This window comes from Acinonyx jubatus, chromosome B1 (assembly GCF_027475565.1).
Source record: "Acinonyx jubatus isolate Ajub_Pintada_27869175 chromosome B1, VMU_Ajub_asm_v1.0, whole genome shotgun sequence".
Taxonomy (NCBI): Eukaryota; Metazoa; Chordata; class Mammalia; order Carnivora; family Felidae; genus Acinonyx; species Acinonyx jubatus.
In genome coordinates, this window is record NC_069382.1 from 52,141,672 (window position 1) to 52,159,808 (window position 18,137).

General features: G+C 37.3%; 1 protein-coding gene across 1 annotated transcript; it reads right to left on the minus strand.

Moving 5' to 3' along the window:
• Positions 1 to 4,344: 4,344 nt before the first annotated feature.
• LOC106975801 (disintegrin and metalloproteinase domain-containing protein 20-like) lies at positions 4,345 to 10,422 on the minus strand. Its single transcript, XM_015073145.3, has 2 exons — positions 10,286 to 10,422; positions 4,345 to 7,088 (listed from the first exon to the last, which is right to left on the minus strand). Exon 2 carries the CDS (start codon positions 6,950 to 6,952, stop codon positions 4,631 to 4,633), a length of 2,322 nt encoding a protein of 773 aa, XP_014928631.2. The 5' UTR covers positions 6,953 to 7,088; positions 10,286 to 10,422; the 3' UTR covers positions 4,345 to 4,630.
• Positions 10,423 to 18,137: the final 7,715 nt, after the last annotated feature.

An 18,137-nucleotide genomic window follows, 5' to 3' on the forward strand; every position in this document is an offset into this window, starting at 1 on the left:
TTGCTCAGCTGTTTTGTAAAAGGCCCTTTAATTTAGGGATCTCTTTTTGATGGTGAAACAGAAGTTATAGGTTTTAGAGAGGGAGGTAACACAGATAAAGTAACATTTTTGGTTCATCATATCAAGGGTTCATGTTATCAAGATGACCTATCCATGTGATGATGTTAGCATTCATCTTGTGGCAAAGGTAGTCTTTTTTCAGGTCATCCCCTGCCTCCATTTCCATACTGATTTGGAAAGTAGTCACTATCGGTAGCCCCAGTTAAGCGCTGGGAGTTGAGAGCAGAGTGTTGACATACAGTATTTGGAATTCTTCTATGTGGGAAAGTGGTCTCTTCTCCCCCTTTTACTGATCTCTTCAGTCATCTATTCATATCAGCATGGGCTGATATTTATTTTACAATATGTTGAAAATGTACACTATGTTCAGGTTTGATCTCTGAGAGGACTTTCAGTTAGTTCCTACGTCCCTTTGACATTCCAGCATGTTGTTTTTTTAGGAACTTCTTCATGTTCTGGCATTACAAAGAAGCTCCAAGCTCATATTGTATATTCAAAGCAAAAGGTCAAACATTATTAATAGATAACCTGGTTGTATTCACAGGAAATCCCAATGGCTCTTTAAAATACACACACTTATAGTCAATGTAAAACGTATAGTCAGTGGTAAGGAATTATGTAAATTTACAAAGTGAATTATATTTCTATACAAACAAGAGTTAGAAAATAAATTTCATGCACAATCATATGCACAATATGAAAACACCATAGGTATTTAACCATATATATGCAATACCTCTCTCTTGGGAATAATAAGGCATTACTGAAACATCTTTAAAAAGAACTAGATAAATGAGGATATATATCATGTTCATGGATATAAAACTCAATATTCCTAAAATAATCATTCTTCCCAAATTGATGTACAGATTCAATGCAAGCCTAATTAAAATTCTATCAGGCTGTGTGTATATGTGGTTGGGGATGATAGGCTGATTTAAAAACATTTTTTTAACTTTTTTATTTATTTTTGAGAGTCAGAGTGTGAGCGGGGGAGAGGCAGGAAGAGACCCAGGATCTGAAGCAGGCTTCAGGCTGTGCACGGTCAACACAGAGCCTCATGCTGGCTCGAACCCACCAACTGTGAGATCAATCATGACCCGAGCTGAAGTTGGATGCTTATCCGACTGAGCCACCCAGGCACCCCTTGAAAATGGTATAAGTACTATAGGAAAATTTCTGGCTATTTTTTTAAAAACTATAATCCAGTGATTCCTTTCATGTGATGACTCAGCAATTGAGTTAAAGAAGTTAAAAAAATGTATAGTTATGTAGACTTTTAACTATTGAGTACGAACTGATGGGGAGACAAGAGATGGGTGGGAGGATGGGTGAATGGGTGAATGGGTGATGGGGATTAAGGAGTGTACCTGTCATGATGAGCACCTGGTGATGTATGAAGTAGTCAAATCACTATATTGTGCGCCTGAAACTAATGTGACACTGTATGTTAACCATACTGGAATAAAAATAATTAAAATGAAATAAAACAAAATAAAACAAAGTAAAATAAAATATATAATTATGATGTGAGAATAAAGCAGTAAATAAAATAGCAATGTGAAGTCCTTTTCAAAATTTTAGAGATGAGCTTTAATTAAGAAAAAAAAACTGGGGTGCCTGTGTGATGTAGTTGGTTGAGCATCCAACTCTGGATTTTGCCTAGGTCATGATCCCAGAGTCATGGGAGTAAGCCCCATATCGGGCTCCATATTCAGCATGGAGCGTGCTTAAGAGTCTCTCTCTTTCTCTCTGCTCCTCTCCCCTGTGCTTTTTCTTTCTCTATCTCTAAAATAGAAAGAAAGAAAGGAAGGAAGGAAGGAAGGAAGGAAGGAAGGAAGGAAGGAAGGAAGAAAGGAAGGAAGGAAGGAAAAATCCTAAATGTTTGAAAAATTTTGACTACTTAAAACCATCTTAGAGCTAAATCTACATTTTTGTTTAATAATGAAGTACTTGCAAATTCATGCAGATCAAGATGGCACAATTAAATTTCCTATCAAACTCATGCCCACAGTATTAGGATAAGCAATATTTATAGTAGTACACATACAGAGGCCCAAAAGCATTTACTAAAACTTGAGTTTTTTCTCATTCTTCCCTACCTAAAATTACACAATCTCTAAAAAGTTATAAAATTCCTTAAATCAAATCTATTTCCTAAGCTCTTGTATTTCGCTTTTATTTTTCTGTGTAGAGCAGTGTGGGGATTTTTCCACTGACCTTTTCCAGATGAGTAATTCTGTCATCTGATATGCCCAAACTACTGTTCAAACCATCTACTGAATGATCTTTTTATTTTATTATATGATACTTTTTATTTCTGCAATATCCATTTGAAATTTTTGTATAGATTCCAAATTACTGAGGATATTCTACATTTGTTTTTGCATTTTGTAGCGTTTTTTTTTTTCCTATTTTAAATGTATTAATCACAGGTTGTTGTTTTTTTGTTTTGTTTTGTTTTTTTCATTTATTCTTGCTCCACTATCTGGATCATACTTACAGTTTCTCTTTTTTTTTCCCTTCCTTTTATTCTTCTTTTAGTAATAAATCATGAATTTTGATTCTTAGCATGTACAGTAATGTTTTATTGTGTGCAGGAATTGTGTATGAAACAACCATCGCAACTCCAGGTGACTCCTTCAGAGTTTTCTCTCCTCTGTTAGAAAGATCGGCTGAAGAGCTTATCACTATCTCTAATCATGGGTTGTGCCAGGTCAGAGGTGAGTGGTTTTTAGTACATCTTGGGGAATTCTCCTTTCCTTATGTTGGTCAGGCATGGGCCTGCTGGACTTTCAATTCTGTGATTCTATTTTCACAACTCTGAAAACTTATCAGTGGTTGTGCTCTATCACCGAGAGGTTCACCACCCAGCTCTCCAGCATCTTGCCACATGCAACACCAAAAATCAGGTAAGTGTATTATGGGGACACAGTGCGTGTGCTGTCTTGTGTTCAAATATAACACGATTTTGGGAATTGACACCTTTATGACATTTCAAAGGGGAACGTTAGTTCAAAATATGGCTTGTGCTCAAAATACAACATGATTTTGGGGATCTATGCCTTTGAGAAATTTCAGAGGAGCTCACCAGCATCCCATGAAGCTCTCAAGCATTGTGACTTGGGGGAAATCTGATTGTGAATTAGAGGCCCTTGATGCCTAATGTTTACAGTCTATCTAACCCGTGTAGTAAGTAAGACATTGGGAATTTCTCTTTCCCTCAGCAGAGGTGCTCTACCTGGGCCAAGGCCAAGGCTCAATTCACATCTGGCATCAGCAAATGCTCAGAGGACAAAATGGCTGGCAAGATTCAGTGCTTTTCAGAATTGTTTTATCCTGCCTGAAATGTTAGTTCATCTATCCCATATTGCTTCCTCAGCTCTCTGATGTCCTTCAAATATGGTTCTTAAAATAAATTAGATTTTCTAGGTTTTTTTTTTTTCTTTGCAGAGGAAACAGGGTCTGCTAAGACTTATATATCCTACTTGGAATTGTAAATATCTTCTTTATCTTATTTTACAAGTGAAGTTACCAAGGGGTTGAATGGTAAGTATCATTTTCTTCTCTTTTGAGATTTTGAAGTAATTCTAAGTATAAACCATGTCTCCAAGATAGTAAAGACAGTGGTATGAAAATTCAAAACCTTCTGATGTCAGACTCCTTCCCATGTTCTCTGTTATGCAAGGTAATACTCTATCAGTCAGAATTCAGTCACAAGAAGAGCCCACCTCTGAGGCAGCCATGCTTTACTAACAGGAAGTGCAGCTTTTGCACCTGAGACTGGAGATCAAAGGGATGAGGTGCCATTATTGGAACCCACACGTTTGGAGTAGGTCCCATGGCTCTAGGACTCTGACCTCTGAGGAGAGGGTTGGCCAAACTGGTGCTGAACCTCTGGGATTTGGTGCAGGCCTCAAAGACCTGGGATCTAGAACTCCAAGGGTAAGACACTTGATAGCTGTGCCAGTTTCTCTGAGGTTGACAGTACTGTTGGTTCTGGGGATTAACTCAAGGAAAGAAATGTATATATATTTGAGATATATGCATATGTGTATATATAATACATATGATATCTTTCTACCTATGTCTGCATCTATATTTATATCCATATGTAGTGATATAAAGATTGAAAGGCACTGCCTCTGCCAGGGTGAGAGTTAATGAGGCAACCATGACATGAACAACATTCAGGACATTTCCCATGTCCAGTCTCCCTTTAGTTTACCCTACTGGTAGTAGCTAATAAGAGAGGACTCACAAAGGAGAAATGTGATTTGCAGTTTCCTATTCCCTATGTGAGAAAGCAGAAGACACACACACCCTATCTGTGGACAGTGCCTTTGCTCTGCAACCACAGAATAGTTCCATTAAACATTAACCGATATAATTGCCTAAAATAATGGAAAGTAAAAATGTGCCGGTAATTAGTATATTTTGCTTATTGTTCGATAGCTAACCTTTATGATCCCAAATGATAAAAAGTCTCAGGAAGTTTCTTTCAGTGACCTGTGATACAAGCTGTAACATTTCTCCTGCCAGGGAACTAAAACTTAACAAACGGGGAATTTCATTTGGGATTGGGTTTCTTTCTAGAAATCATAGCTTTTTGGTTTCTGCTTGCAGGTGGATCTTTCACTTCTCCTTGATTAGGTTGACGTGGATCATTCTGCTGTTTACTGGGTGCGGTTGTAACATTTTGATCTTCTTTCTTAATGCTTTTTCCCCTTCTCATAAAAGACAAAATTAACAAAGAACAGAATAAAACCAGAGATGGTATCAACCAGAATAAGAGTGGGCTAGTCTTCTTTTGCTGTTTCTCCTGTGACCGATTGGTCTCTTTTCTTATTGGGGGTGGGCCACTGTCTACACTACCTCCAGTGCCTTTTATCCGGCAGTCAGGAGGGTCCCACTCATAGCTGCAATGACAGTGATGTCTATTGTTACAGACTCCGTTCATATTGCAGGTCTCAGGTGAGCAATCAGTTTTCAAATATGCCAAAGGGATGCATTTCCTTTGGACACAGATATGTTCTTCACTGCACTCTGTACCATCTTTTATTTCACCAAGATCAGGCAAGGGCATCCCCAAATGGAAGTCAGTACCCCAGCAGATGCTATCATTGATGTGAAGCCAATGCAGAGTAGAATGGTCTCTCAGAGTGGGAATTTCTGCCACGTTCTTACACTGAACCCTCCCACACAGGGTATCTGAGTTATTACATTTTATAAATTGATGATTCTTGAGACCACAGTTGCCAAAACGGTCACCTCGGACGTTCACTGTACTGTAGCAAATCTGACTCGCACTCTTGGCATCTGGGCCAAAAAGTTGGCTACACTGTTCATCACGAGTATTGCACCTCTTTTCATAGCAGTAGCCACCACCTGTGCATTCGGCTCCATCTTGCATGTACACGTCTTCTGGACACTGATAGGATGTCCCGTCGCACCACTCAGGAAGGTCACATTCATTTTCCCGTTCTCTACACACGTCACCTGATGGCATGATCTTGCAGTCTTTGCAACAAAGCCCAGAAGCACAGGTAGCCCCAGGACTCAGAGTACAGTCTAACTGACAACATGGATCTTTTGTACACAGACTTAAGGAGCCGCAGTCACAGTCTTCTCCATCTTCAACCACACTGTTCCCACAGCGTGTATACCGGAAGATTCTCTTTGGCGTTCGTGGATGCAAGATACATCTTGATCCCGCCGAGGAGTGCCAATATCTAGCATAACTGCAGTTGCTGAATTTAGTTGCCTGAGACTGTGTTGCATACATTATGCACACATCATCTGCACATTTACATGTTTTCTCATCATGCCACATACCCAGAGAATGACCAAGCTCATGTGACACAACAAATGCAAAAACACCCAAATTGTCACTTGTGAAAGCATCCACTGCACAATTAGTATTGTAGTTACATATTGATCCAACATAAGATATGCCAAGAGCACCATATCCTTTTTTTACAAAAACATGCGCAATGTCATGGGGGACACGGGCATTAAAGCTTTCTTTCTTCCAGGCGCAAAATAAATCCAGGAGTGTGTCCATGTTCTTTATTTCAACAGGGTTTCCTCCATTCCAGACCTCCATTCCAACTAAATTCACATCAATATTTAGTGGTTGATAGAAGGTATTTACGTTATTCATAGTAGTAATTACTTCCAGCTCCACAGTTGTGACATTGTATCTGCGATAAGCATATCGATTGTAGTCCACCACCACTGCCATTTCAACAAATCTCTTGTGGGTCCCCAGACTTTCATACCCACGTTGCAGCAAAACAGAATTATTGCTCTCTTGTGACTTCACTTGCCGTGCTATTTTTTCATCTGTTAAGCCACACCTCATGGGTGGGAATTGTTTCTCCTCACCGTACATCTTATATACCAGGTGTTCAAATGTGGTAGAAAGCTTTTTGGGTAAAATTTCATAAACAATGTGATTTGTCTGCATTATTCCTTGTAAGCCCCCAAAACAGGTACTCAGAGACACCAAGGAATCTGGATCCCCTTCCACATAGCCACGATAATAACAGTCTTTCTGGATAAATGGCTGGTCTTCAAGAAGAGCCCCCTGGTCTGTGTAGGTGAACACTGGGAAATTTTTGGACAGCAAAAGCTTCTTTACCTTCATATGGAAGACATGTCGCTGGCCTCCAAAATGCAGTTGGTAAGAGATCCAGCCTGGAGGCTTCTTGACATTGCTAGGGTTTGTTACCCTCAAAGGAATCACCACTTCTGGGGGGCCATGGCAATAGGAGTGTTCAACATGGGACCATCCAAAAAGGAGCAGAAACACTCTTATGTACCATGACCTCAGAAACACATGTACCATGACCTCACCCACAACTATTATGGAGACACCATATTCAGCCATTGGTGAGACCAAAACAGAGCGGATCACGAAGCATCACTATTCTGTCTCCTCCCTCTGAGCTGGAAGTATGCTGATAAATAAAGTGCTGATATTTAAAGATCTGTCTTCTAGGAGTCACACCATCAGAGCAGCAGCACTAAAAGAAAAAAATACAAAGAAGGGCAGATATAGGAGTGGAACATATGAGCAAGTCAAGGTGAAGGATGAAAGGAAGGGTATGGGGTAAAGTGGGTCAGTGTTTGCCTCATGACAGTATATTGCATTGCATTCAATAAATCATGGTAAGGCAGAATGAGACTACGTGTACAAAGCAATGGTGATTGGCTCTAGGTTGACTCTAAGAATCTAGATAAAGGACACATATGGATTTGTTATATTGCTTTGTAAATATATGAATATGTATCAGCATTTTCACAATAAATATATAAAATAAAAGAGTATTAATGGAAATGTGAACACCTATCATATTTTAAGGTAGCAGTCTCAATTTACACATATGGGGTGGATATGGATATCATGATATAGGTCTTCCTTTCACTTTCAAATGATAAATTATTTAGTCACATTACTCAGGAGAGATATAAAAATTACTCATGTATTTTATTATTTTTTCTCATGGTCTGTAAATATGCTTCCATGAAAGAAATTATTGATTATCCTAGCTCCTTCCTGCATTCCCTTTTTCATCTAAGCCTGTGAAACTGCAAGAATCAAGGCATCAATATTGGCATCACATTCTGAGTTTATAAGATTTCAAGGTAACCATGTCTTGGGTTTGACAGTAAAATGTATTTATTTCATAACTAAAAATACATATGCATATTTTGCATGAAAAGTAGAAACAAAATAAATAATGGTGCGACACACTCAGGAAATATACATGTACATATATGTTGAGATAGTAATGGTCTGGAGATGTTAATGGTCTCAAATTTGGAAGCAGTGTTTGGGACAAAACTACACATTAGAAATTTGTAAAATTTCAATATTTTGTATATGCATTGCTGATTTTTATTACCCAATGAGAATATATCCACTGTCTTTATGAAATCGTTAAAGTAATAAGAATGCTTAAAGTAATGACACCAAGAACTCTCGGTCTAGTTGAAAAACCAGGAAAGTGAAGTCGGCTATGAGGGATCTAATATAAACTGATCAAACCACCTCCCATAGTAGATAATATAAAAATTAAGGGCACCTGGGTGACTCAGTCAGTTAAGTGTCCGACTTTTGTTCAGGTCATGATCTCACAGTTCGTGAGTTTGAGCCCAGCGTTGGGCTATGTGCTGACAACTCAGAGCCTGGAGCCTGTTTTGGATTCTGTGTCTCCCTTTTTCTCTATTCCTCCCTCACCTGCACTCTGCCTCTCTCAAAAATAAATAAACATTAAAAATTTGTTTAAAAAAGATGCATGATTAAGGACTTCGCCTCTGCTAGTCCCTGTACCTATTTTTGCTTAATCATTAAAAAAAAAAATCTTGAAGCTATGTTTCCTTGACCTCTTTTTTGTAGAATCATTGTGTCATGTATGGAATCTTCCTTTCATGAAAAGCAAAAATCTCTTGACTTTCACTTCTTCATGGAAATCTCCTTATTCCTACTTCATTTTACTAAAGGTACCAATCAACAATTCAAAGCAAGGCATAGAGGAAGATTTACATTCTCAGTATTCCTGTATGGCATACAGAGCAGATGACAGAGCCAAATTTGCACTGATTACCAAAGCCACTTACAAACCGCTAAACCGGTAGCCATCTCACTGGACCACTATTTAGCTTTTCTTCTTACTCAAACACCAACACCCAAATCAATGCTACACAAACCTCAAGCAATTGGGTGTCTGATTTATTAATGTGTTATTCACCAATAATTTTACCCACATCTGGGGTTTAGTGAGCATATGGGCAACCTATATAATACCTAGTTTATTTTAGCTTTGCTACTTATTTTCAACAATATTTAGCCATTGGCTTATAGCTAAATATTATTTCTTAGTATCATCTGTATCTTATTATCAAACTCTAACTGTAACCCTAAACATAACCCTAATCCTAACCCTTATTATAACCCTCCATTGTCCTGACTCTTACATGTCAAATAGTTAACCACAACTTTTATTCTTATTCAAAACTTGATTCTCAAATTTATGCAGCAAAATCACTTTTTTTTCATTCTCCCCCACTTTTTACGTTCCCTTAATTTTACCTCGTATATCTATAGCCTGGCTCTAGACTCCATTAATACAACCACTGTGGTCTCAAATCTTCAGCTCCAACTAGGTTAATCCTTTTTCCCTGATTTTGTTACGCCCATAGAAACATCTCAAAACTCCTGGGAAAAGAAATCACAGAGTATCTTCACCTTCACCTGAAAATCCCTTGTCTTTGTTTTCACAAGTAGTTATTATTGAGTTCCAGTTATGGTAGTTTAAACAGTAAAATCCAGAATTCAACATTTCTTGCATGTCTAATACAGGATTTGATATTTTTCTTAGTCTTTGCTTTCTTCTTGCAGATAGCAGCCAGGAAATTTATTTCAGGCTAAATACTATCTTCATCATTAATAAGATCTGAATTCCTAGGGTAGTTTGGTATTTCTCTAGGACTAATGGGGAGGAATATTTCACAAAATGCCAAGAAACCGCAAAAAGGAAAGTAAAATTCCTAAATTAAACCTTTGAGGACAATACCTCTAAATTGTGAGTAAAATCTTAATATACTGATTTGACTTTTGAGTCTCTTGATATATATTTTGTAATTATAATGGAGTATCAATTGTTGTGATGGAAAATAATTAAGAATGACAGAGTGCTGTTGAGAGTGAAACTAATCAATAAAAATTAGTCAGAATTTATTTCTAATTCCAAGAGTATGTGAGCCAGAAGGCATTTATCCTCATAACACTATTTTATGCAATGATTCAAGAGACACATTTCCTAAGAGAATATAACATTTTCATTCATAATGTGGTATAATGCCATAATGAAACAGAAACTTCTAAGTAGATGGTCATACATCATCTTTTATAAGTTCTTTTTTTCTCTCCTGAGAGCGTCATCAAGCTCATTAATCTATCTACCCTAATTACCACCTCCCTTCTCACTCTTATAGCTTTATTTTTCCAAATTATGAGCAACAACCCACTAAAAACACAATTTTGTTTACTCAACCAAGTAAAATAGACCAGAATAAGACATAATCCAGGTAACAGATCCATCCTTAAGAATAAAAAATGGCAAAGAATTATGGTGTGTGTATATTTGCATGTGTGTATGCATGTATGCATTAATACTAATGTTTCTCTCCTCTACAGCTAAATTCTTGAAAGACTTACCAGCAGTAGAATTAATGGTTCCAATTATCTTTGCTAGCTAGAGCCCTATCATGGTTTGTACTACCTCTCTTTATGCACAAAGACTTTGATCTAAAACCTTACATAAAAAGAGAACTAACAATCCGCTCCCTTTCATCTCTCATTTGATTGTGTTCTAGATTTAACTGCTTAGCAACAAGACTTTCTCAATTCTGAAGACCATGGCAACTGGACAAAAGTTCTCCCACTCTGAAAGAATCATCTGCATCAAGCTTTATCTCTAATAACCCTTCACTATGAGTAAATATGACTGTATTTTTTTATCCCTATCCTATGTGCTCCCTGAACACAGCAGAGACACTTTACCTTCAGTATTTTTGTTCATACTATTGCCCAGGTCCAAGATTATTTTCTTAACACTGAACCATATTATGGAATACTTGAATTATTTCAGGTTCCAGAAAGAAGTTTGACCCTATTTAAATCATTTTACAAGGATTCAAATATCAGTTATCATCTATAACTTTGTTAGATTAATGAATAACTTAGAAATATTTCATATCTATAAATAAATATGCTTCATCTATTAGGGAATATTGTTGGCAAAAAATGGCAAAACAAAATTTAAGAGAAGAGAGATTAATTAAATATAGTGTGGGTGGTAAAGTCAGCATCATGGTGGCATAAGATGTTCCTCATTTATCTCTCCCTCTTTTTTTAAACAATGAATTAGACATCCATACATAAACAAGAATGCCGTAACACCTGGGAGGGATCCAAGAGAACTTCTTCCTATCTGTGCATCAGAAAATAAATAAACAAGACCTTAGTAAGAATGGATCCAAGGGAGTTAGCAAACCTACCCCACTTCCACTTGCTTTGGTCAAGGAAAAAAACCTGGAAAGTGCTGTCCTGCAAGGAAACACACAGGTGACTTAAAAAGGATAGAAGTCCATCCTGCCATAGTGGAGATTTCAACATGCCATTGGAATAGAATAGAATAGAATAGAATAGAATAGAATAGAATAGAATAGAAATGAGTTTGGAAGCAGTGGACAGAAAGGAACTCTACTGGAGCTTCCTGCCTCCCCAGGTGACACTGCATGGAACTAAGCCCTCTGTTAGTGGAGGCACAGATGTTTCTCACACCGATAGTGGAAAGATGTGACTTCCCCTAGGAGGAGTTGGAAAGCAGTGAGTGATCTTCAGGTTAATCTAGTTGTGGGGGTTGAAACTGAAGGAACCTGTCTCTTTCCAGAAGACACTGATTTCTGAGAAGGTACCTCCATGACTGAGGGCAAAGAAAAGAAAAAAAAAACCAGACAATAATTTCAAAGGTCATGAAAGGAACACAGTTTCTGCTGTAAATTTAGGACTTCAGCATGAAGTCTGCCCCACAAGCTACTGGGAATAGCCTGCCAGAGGATATCATCAGCCTGTAGGCACCCACAAAACTCTGCTAAGCTCCCACTTCACCCCATTGTGCAGCATCTGTCTTGTGTGTGCTCCTGCTATGGCAGTGAGATCAAGGAAGTTCATAAATAAAGGAAATATACCATTACAAAAGATATCAATTATTCTCTAACAACTGATCCTAAAGACATGGTATACAGCGATATAGCTCATAAAGAACTGAAAAGAGCTGTATTGAAGAAACTATAAACTACAAAAAAAAATCAGAAAGTCTAATCAATGAGATTAAGAAAGAGATAAATGAATAAATGAGTTCTTTAGAAAAAAAAGAGAAACCATGAAAAAGAACCAAAAATAATCTTGAACTGAAGAATTCAATGATTGGATGAAGAATACAACACAGAGCATCTGTAGTAGAGTAGAGCTGATGGAAGAGAGAATAAATGACTTAACAGGGAAGAATTTTGAAATAGCCCAGTAGCAAGAGAACAAAGAGAAAAAAATAGAAATGAGCAAAGAAAGCTTACATTACTTGTGAGACTCAATCAAAAGGGCAAACCTCCAAACTTTTGTGGTTCCAGAGGGAGAACAGAGGGAGAAGGGGTAGAAATTTTAGTTAAAATAATAGTAGCTAAAATCTTCCCATGCCTGGGGATACTTGGAACCAAAGTTCAGGAAGCTAATAGATCACTCTATTACCTCAGTGACAAAAGACATTTTCAAAGACACGTTATAATGAAGCTATCAAAATCAAAGTTAAAAAGTTCTAAGGTAGCCAGGGAAAAAGCGGTGCAACTAAGAAAGGAACCCTATTAAGCTATCAGTGGATTTCTCAGCAGAAACCCTACAAGCCAGGAGAAAGTAGAATGTCATATTCAAAGTGTTAAATGATAGAAATTGCCAGTCAGGAATACTATGTCAAACGTAGTTTTTCTTCAGATTTGTGAGAGAAATGAAGACTTTTCCAGACAAACAAAAGCTAGGGGAGTTCATCATCACTAGATCTACCTTGCAAGTAGTATTTCAAAGAGAGTTCTCTAAACTGAAATGAAAAAAAACTCTAATCAGTGAGATGAAAGCATACGAAAGTATGTAACACAATGGTAAAGCTGAATCATATATAGGAAGATTTAGAAAACTCCAATTATATAAATAGGACAGTGTATTAACCACCTAACAATAGTATAACAAATAAGAGAAACAAGTATTAAAAATAAGAATAGCTGCTATAATTTGTAATGAATACACAGCATAAAAAATGGTAGGGGCACCTGGGTGGCTCAGTTGGTTAAGTGCCTGACTCTTGATTTCAGCTCAGGTCATGATCTTGGTTCAGCTCTCAGCTCCTGATCTCATGGTTGTGAGATTGAGCCCTGTGTGGGGCTCTGCACTGGGTATGAAGCTTACTTAAGATTCTCTTTCTCTGCCCCTACCCTCTGCGCCCCCCCCCCGACTCTCTCTCTCAAAAAAGGATAAATGGTGACATCAAAAATATCAAAAGGGAGGAATAAAATTGTGGTGTCTTTATAGGCAAATGAAGGTAACTTGCTATCAGCAAAAAATATACTGTTTTATATATGTTATTTTTTTGTAAGCCTCATGGTAACCTCAAAGCAAAATCTAGAGTAGATTCATGAAACATTAAAAAAGTAGGGTGGGAGGATGGGGCACCAGGGTGGCGCAGTTGGTTAAGTATCTATCTGACTCTTGATTTCAACTCAGGTCATGGTCTTGTGGTTTGTTGAGTTTGAGCCCTGCATGGGGCTCTGTGCTGACAGAGCAGAGCCTGCTTCAGATTCTCTCTCTCCCTCTCTCTTTGCCCCTCCTTGCTCCTGCTTTCTCTCTATCTCAAAATAAATGAGTAAATTAAAAAAATACATTTAAAAAAGGGCCAGGGGGATGCCAGCATGGTATGCCATTAATTTACAAATATAGGAAGAAACAGAGGGGAAAAGAAACAATTGAAATAGAAAACAGACAAAAAGCAACAACTAAAATGGCTATTTACTAAATCTTTACGTATCAATAATCCTACATCTAAATGGACTGAATTCAGTAATTAAAAGGCACAATTTGGCTGGTTGGAGAAAGAGGAGGAATGGGGCTGAGAAGGGAGGAAGAGGAGTAGAAGGGGGAAGGAGGAAGACAGGGAGGAGAGTAAGAAGGATGAGGAGGAGGAAGACCCAACTATATGCAGCCTACAAGACATTGATTTTATTTTAAAGAGACACATAGGTTCAAAGTAAGAAGACGGAAGAAGAGACTTTATATAAGTGCAGACCATAAGAAAGAAAAGGTAGATTTACTTATATCAGACAAAATAGACTTTAGTCAAAAGTAGTGACTAGAAACCTAACAGCAAGTTAGAAAATAGAAAGTGTTTTTTCTTAGCTCGGGCTGCTACAACATATTATGTAGAAGGGGTGACTTCAGCTATAGATATTTATTGATCATTATTCTGGAACCTGGAAAGTCCTACCCAAGGTGCCAGTTGATTTGATTCTTTGGTGACGGATCTCTTTCCAGCTTGCAGGAGGGCCACCTTCTGGTTATATCTTCACATTGTGGAGAGGGAAAGCTCTGGTATGTTCTCATCTTACAAGAGTCACTAATCCTAACATGGAAGCTCCCTACTTGTGATCTTACCTAAACCTAATAACTTTCCAAAGCCCCACCTTCTAATCCCACCACATAGGAATTCATTCAGAGCTTCAACATACAAATTTTGTGGGGGAGGCACAAACATTTGGTACATACCAGTTTACTGAAAGGAGAGTGGTCAACAAAGAGGCCAACTGAAATAAAAGGGAAATATTTTGATTGCTGCTGGTCTACATCAGGCAACGTTTCCTTTCATCTGTAGAGTTTTGGGATGATGCAGCCTCCTCAAAGTCATCTAGTTCTGGACATATTTTAACGTGCCTCTGCATAAGCTCTGCAGTGACACAAGATTTTCCGGTATTATGATTATAACCGTAATTACTTGAAGAAGCGTGAATGGATTAGTGTGTGTCCTGGAGTCTGAAACAGTATTCATGATTAACAGTATCTGAAATAATAATTTGAGACACAGTTTTATGCCTGGTATTTTTTGGCATCACTTCTGGTTTTATAGTTGCATATAATATAGAGCTGTATCCCTTAATGTATGTCCCTTTTGGACACAGAACCAATTCCCTTGGATGTATGGCAATGGGCAAATATACCAGTTTCCTGAAAGTATCTGACAAAATCAGAATATATGAAGGTAGAATATGTAGCAAGACAAAAATTTGAGTCTCTTTGCAAGAATTCCATAGAGCAAGCATTGTGGAGATTTTGAAGCATTGGATGCCTTTTTATTAGAAATAAAAATAGATCTTTAGGCCAAGGATGAGTTAGCATTTTTTAAAAAATATTCTGAATATAAAATATCCACGTCCTTTCTTATCTTCCTAGAACTATCTAAAATGAAGTAGACCTGGAAGTGTTTATCTAGTGAGAGTATTTTATATGTTCCTTTAAATATATTGACTATAAAATGAAATTTGTTTTAATCTCCAGGGAGTATTAAAGATAGTCTTCTGTTGGAAAAATACAATGTTATTTTCTGAGATGTGAGGTAAAATTTAAACTTTAGCCTTTTAAAATGGAAAATTTAGGGGCATCTGAGTGGCTCAGTTAGCTAAATGGAGGACTTCAGGTCAGGTCATGATCTCTCAGTTTGCGGGTTCGAGTTTGAGCCTTGCATCGGGCTCTGTGCCTGGAGCCTGCTTTGGATTCTGTATCTCCCCCTATCTCTGCCCCTCCCCCACTCCTTCTCTTTCTCTCTCTCTCTCACAAAATTAAATAAACATTAAAAATAAATAAATAAATAATAAAAATAATAAAATGGAAAATTTGAATTCTATTAGAGTAACAATATAACAATTAAATTATTGAAGTAACTAAATAAAGTTCAACTGTCATTGTGGAAATGACTATTGTAGTAGAGATTCCAATCTGACTTCGTCTTGCTCATAAAAGTTGTACCCAATATGGGGCACCTGGGTGGCTTTGTCAATTGAGTGTCCGACTTTGGTTCAGGTCAAGATCTCACAGTTAGTGAGCTCAAGCCCTGCATTGGGCTCTCTGCTGTCAGCATGGAGCTCACTTCAGATCCTCTGTCCCCCTCTCTCTCTGACCCTCCTCTGCTTGTGCTGTTCTCTCTCAAAAATAAACATTTTAAAAAAAGTTAAAATAATTGTACACAATACCCTATTACATATTCAAACATTTTTGGGTAAAATTTTACCCACATTATGCTTATAGATGTTTGAGTTAGTTTATTCTGTCACTTGTGTGTTTTTCTTTGTTACATAGAGGTCATAAGATTGTTTGGACAATGTTGACTATATGAGAGACAATGAGATAGCTGATATTTTAATTTGTGAGGTCAGGTTGATGTCTTTTTAAAAATAAATCCTTTCTATTAAGAAATCATGTTGAACAACAGTCCTTATACCAATAATTGTCCTTAAGCGAATAAGGGATTTTTAGATTTTTGTTTTTAATCAAAGTATATTTGATACACAACATTCTGTTAGATCCAGGTGTATAACATAATGATTCACAATCGCACATATTACAAATGCTTACCCCAACAGGTGTCCTTACCATCTGTCACCAAAGTTATTGCAATAGATTTGACTGCATTTGCTATACCGTTCTTTTCATCCCCATGACTTGCTTATCTCATAATTGAAGTTTGTATTTTATAATCATCTCACCTATTTTGCCCAAAAAATTGAAAAAAAGAGGGAATACTTCCAAATTCAGTTTATGAGGCCAATATTAACCTGATACCAAAGCCAGAAAAAGACACTACAAAAAAAGAAACCTGCAGGTTACTATCTATGACAAATATGGTTGCAAAATTTTCAACAAGATACTAGCAAACTGAACGCAAGAGTACATTAAAGGGGTCATACGCCATGTGGGATTTATCTCTGGGATACAAGGAAGGTTCAGCACATACAAATCAATTACTGTGATGAGCCACATCAATTGAATGAAACATAAAAATCACATAATTATCTCAAGAAATGCAGAAATTTTGACAATAATAAACAGATTCTCATGATAAAAACCCTCGACAAAGTAGGTATAGAAGAAATTTGCTTCAACATAATAAAGGACACATATGAAGAGCCCACTACTAACATCACATTTAAGAGTGAAAACTGAAAGGTTTCCTCTAAGATTAGGAGAAAGGTAATGATGCCCTCTCTCGTCCCTTCTCTTCACCATAGTACTAGAAACCCTCCTAAAGCAATCAGGCCAGAAAAGGAAAGAAAAGGCATCCAAATTAGGAATGATGAAGTAAAATTACCTCTTTGCAGATAATATAATCTTAAATGTGCACAACACTAAAGACTCCATAAAAGTACTATTAAGAGTAAAAAATAAAATCAGTTTAGCACAGAATACTAAACAAACATATGATAGTCACTTGAATTTCTATGTATTAACAATGAAGAGCCTGACAAGGAAACTAAGAAATTAAAAAATAAATTACAGTAGTGTCAGCAAGAATAGCATACTTAAGAATAAACTAACTGAATGAGATAGACTTAAAAACTTTGAAAAGAGAAGTGGGGTTGCATAGAAAAACAAAAAGCTTCTGCACAGAACAGGAAAATAAAGCTAGCAAAAAGGCATCATGCAGAATGGGTGAAAATATTTGCAAACCATAATCTGATGAGGGTCAATATCCAAAATACGTAAGGAATTCTTACAACTCAACAGAAAAAAACTGAATAAAAAGTGGACAAAGACTCAACTAGACTTTATTTTTATTTTTATCAATATATGAAATTTATTGTCAAATTGGTTTCCATACAACACACAGTGCTCATCCCAAAAGGTGCCCTCCTCAATACCCATCACCCACCCTCCCCTCCCTCCCACCCCCTATCAACCCTCAGTTTGTTCTCAGTTTCTAAGAGTTTCTTATGCTTTGGCTCTCTCCCACTCTAACCTCTTTTTTTTTCCTTTCCCTCCCCCATGGGTTTCTGTTAAGTTTCTCAGGATCCACCTAAGAGTGAAAACATATGGTATCTGTCTTTCTCTGTATGGCTTTTTTCACTTAGCATCACACTCTCCAGTTCCATCCATGTTGCTACAAAGGGCCATATTTCATTCTTTCTCATTGCCACGTAGTACTCCATTGTGTAAATAAAGCACAATTTCTTTATCCATTCATCAGTTGATGGACATTTAGGCTCTTTCCATAATTTGGCTATTGTTGAAAGTGCTGCTATACACATTGTTGAAAGTGCTACTATAAACATTGGGGTACAAGTGCCCCTATGCATCAGTACTCCTGTATCCCTTGGGTCAATTCCTAGCAGTGCTACTGCTGAGTCATAGGGTAGGTCTATTTTTAATTTTTTGAGGAACCTCCACACTGCTTTCCAGAGTGGCTGCACCAATTTGCATC

Excerpts from the sequence above, each read along its gene's own strand:
- LOC106975801 (XM_015073145.3), bottom strand. The coding sequence starts at position 6,952 with ATGGCTGAATATGGTGTCTCCATAATAGTTGTGGGTGAGGTCATGGTA.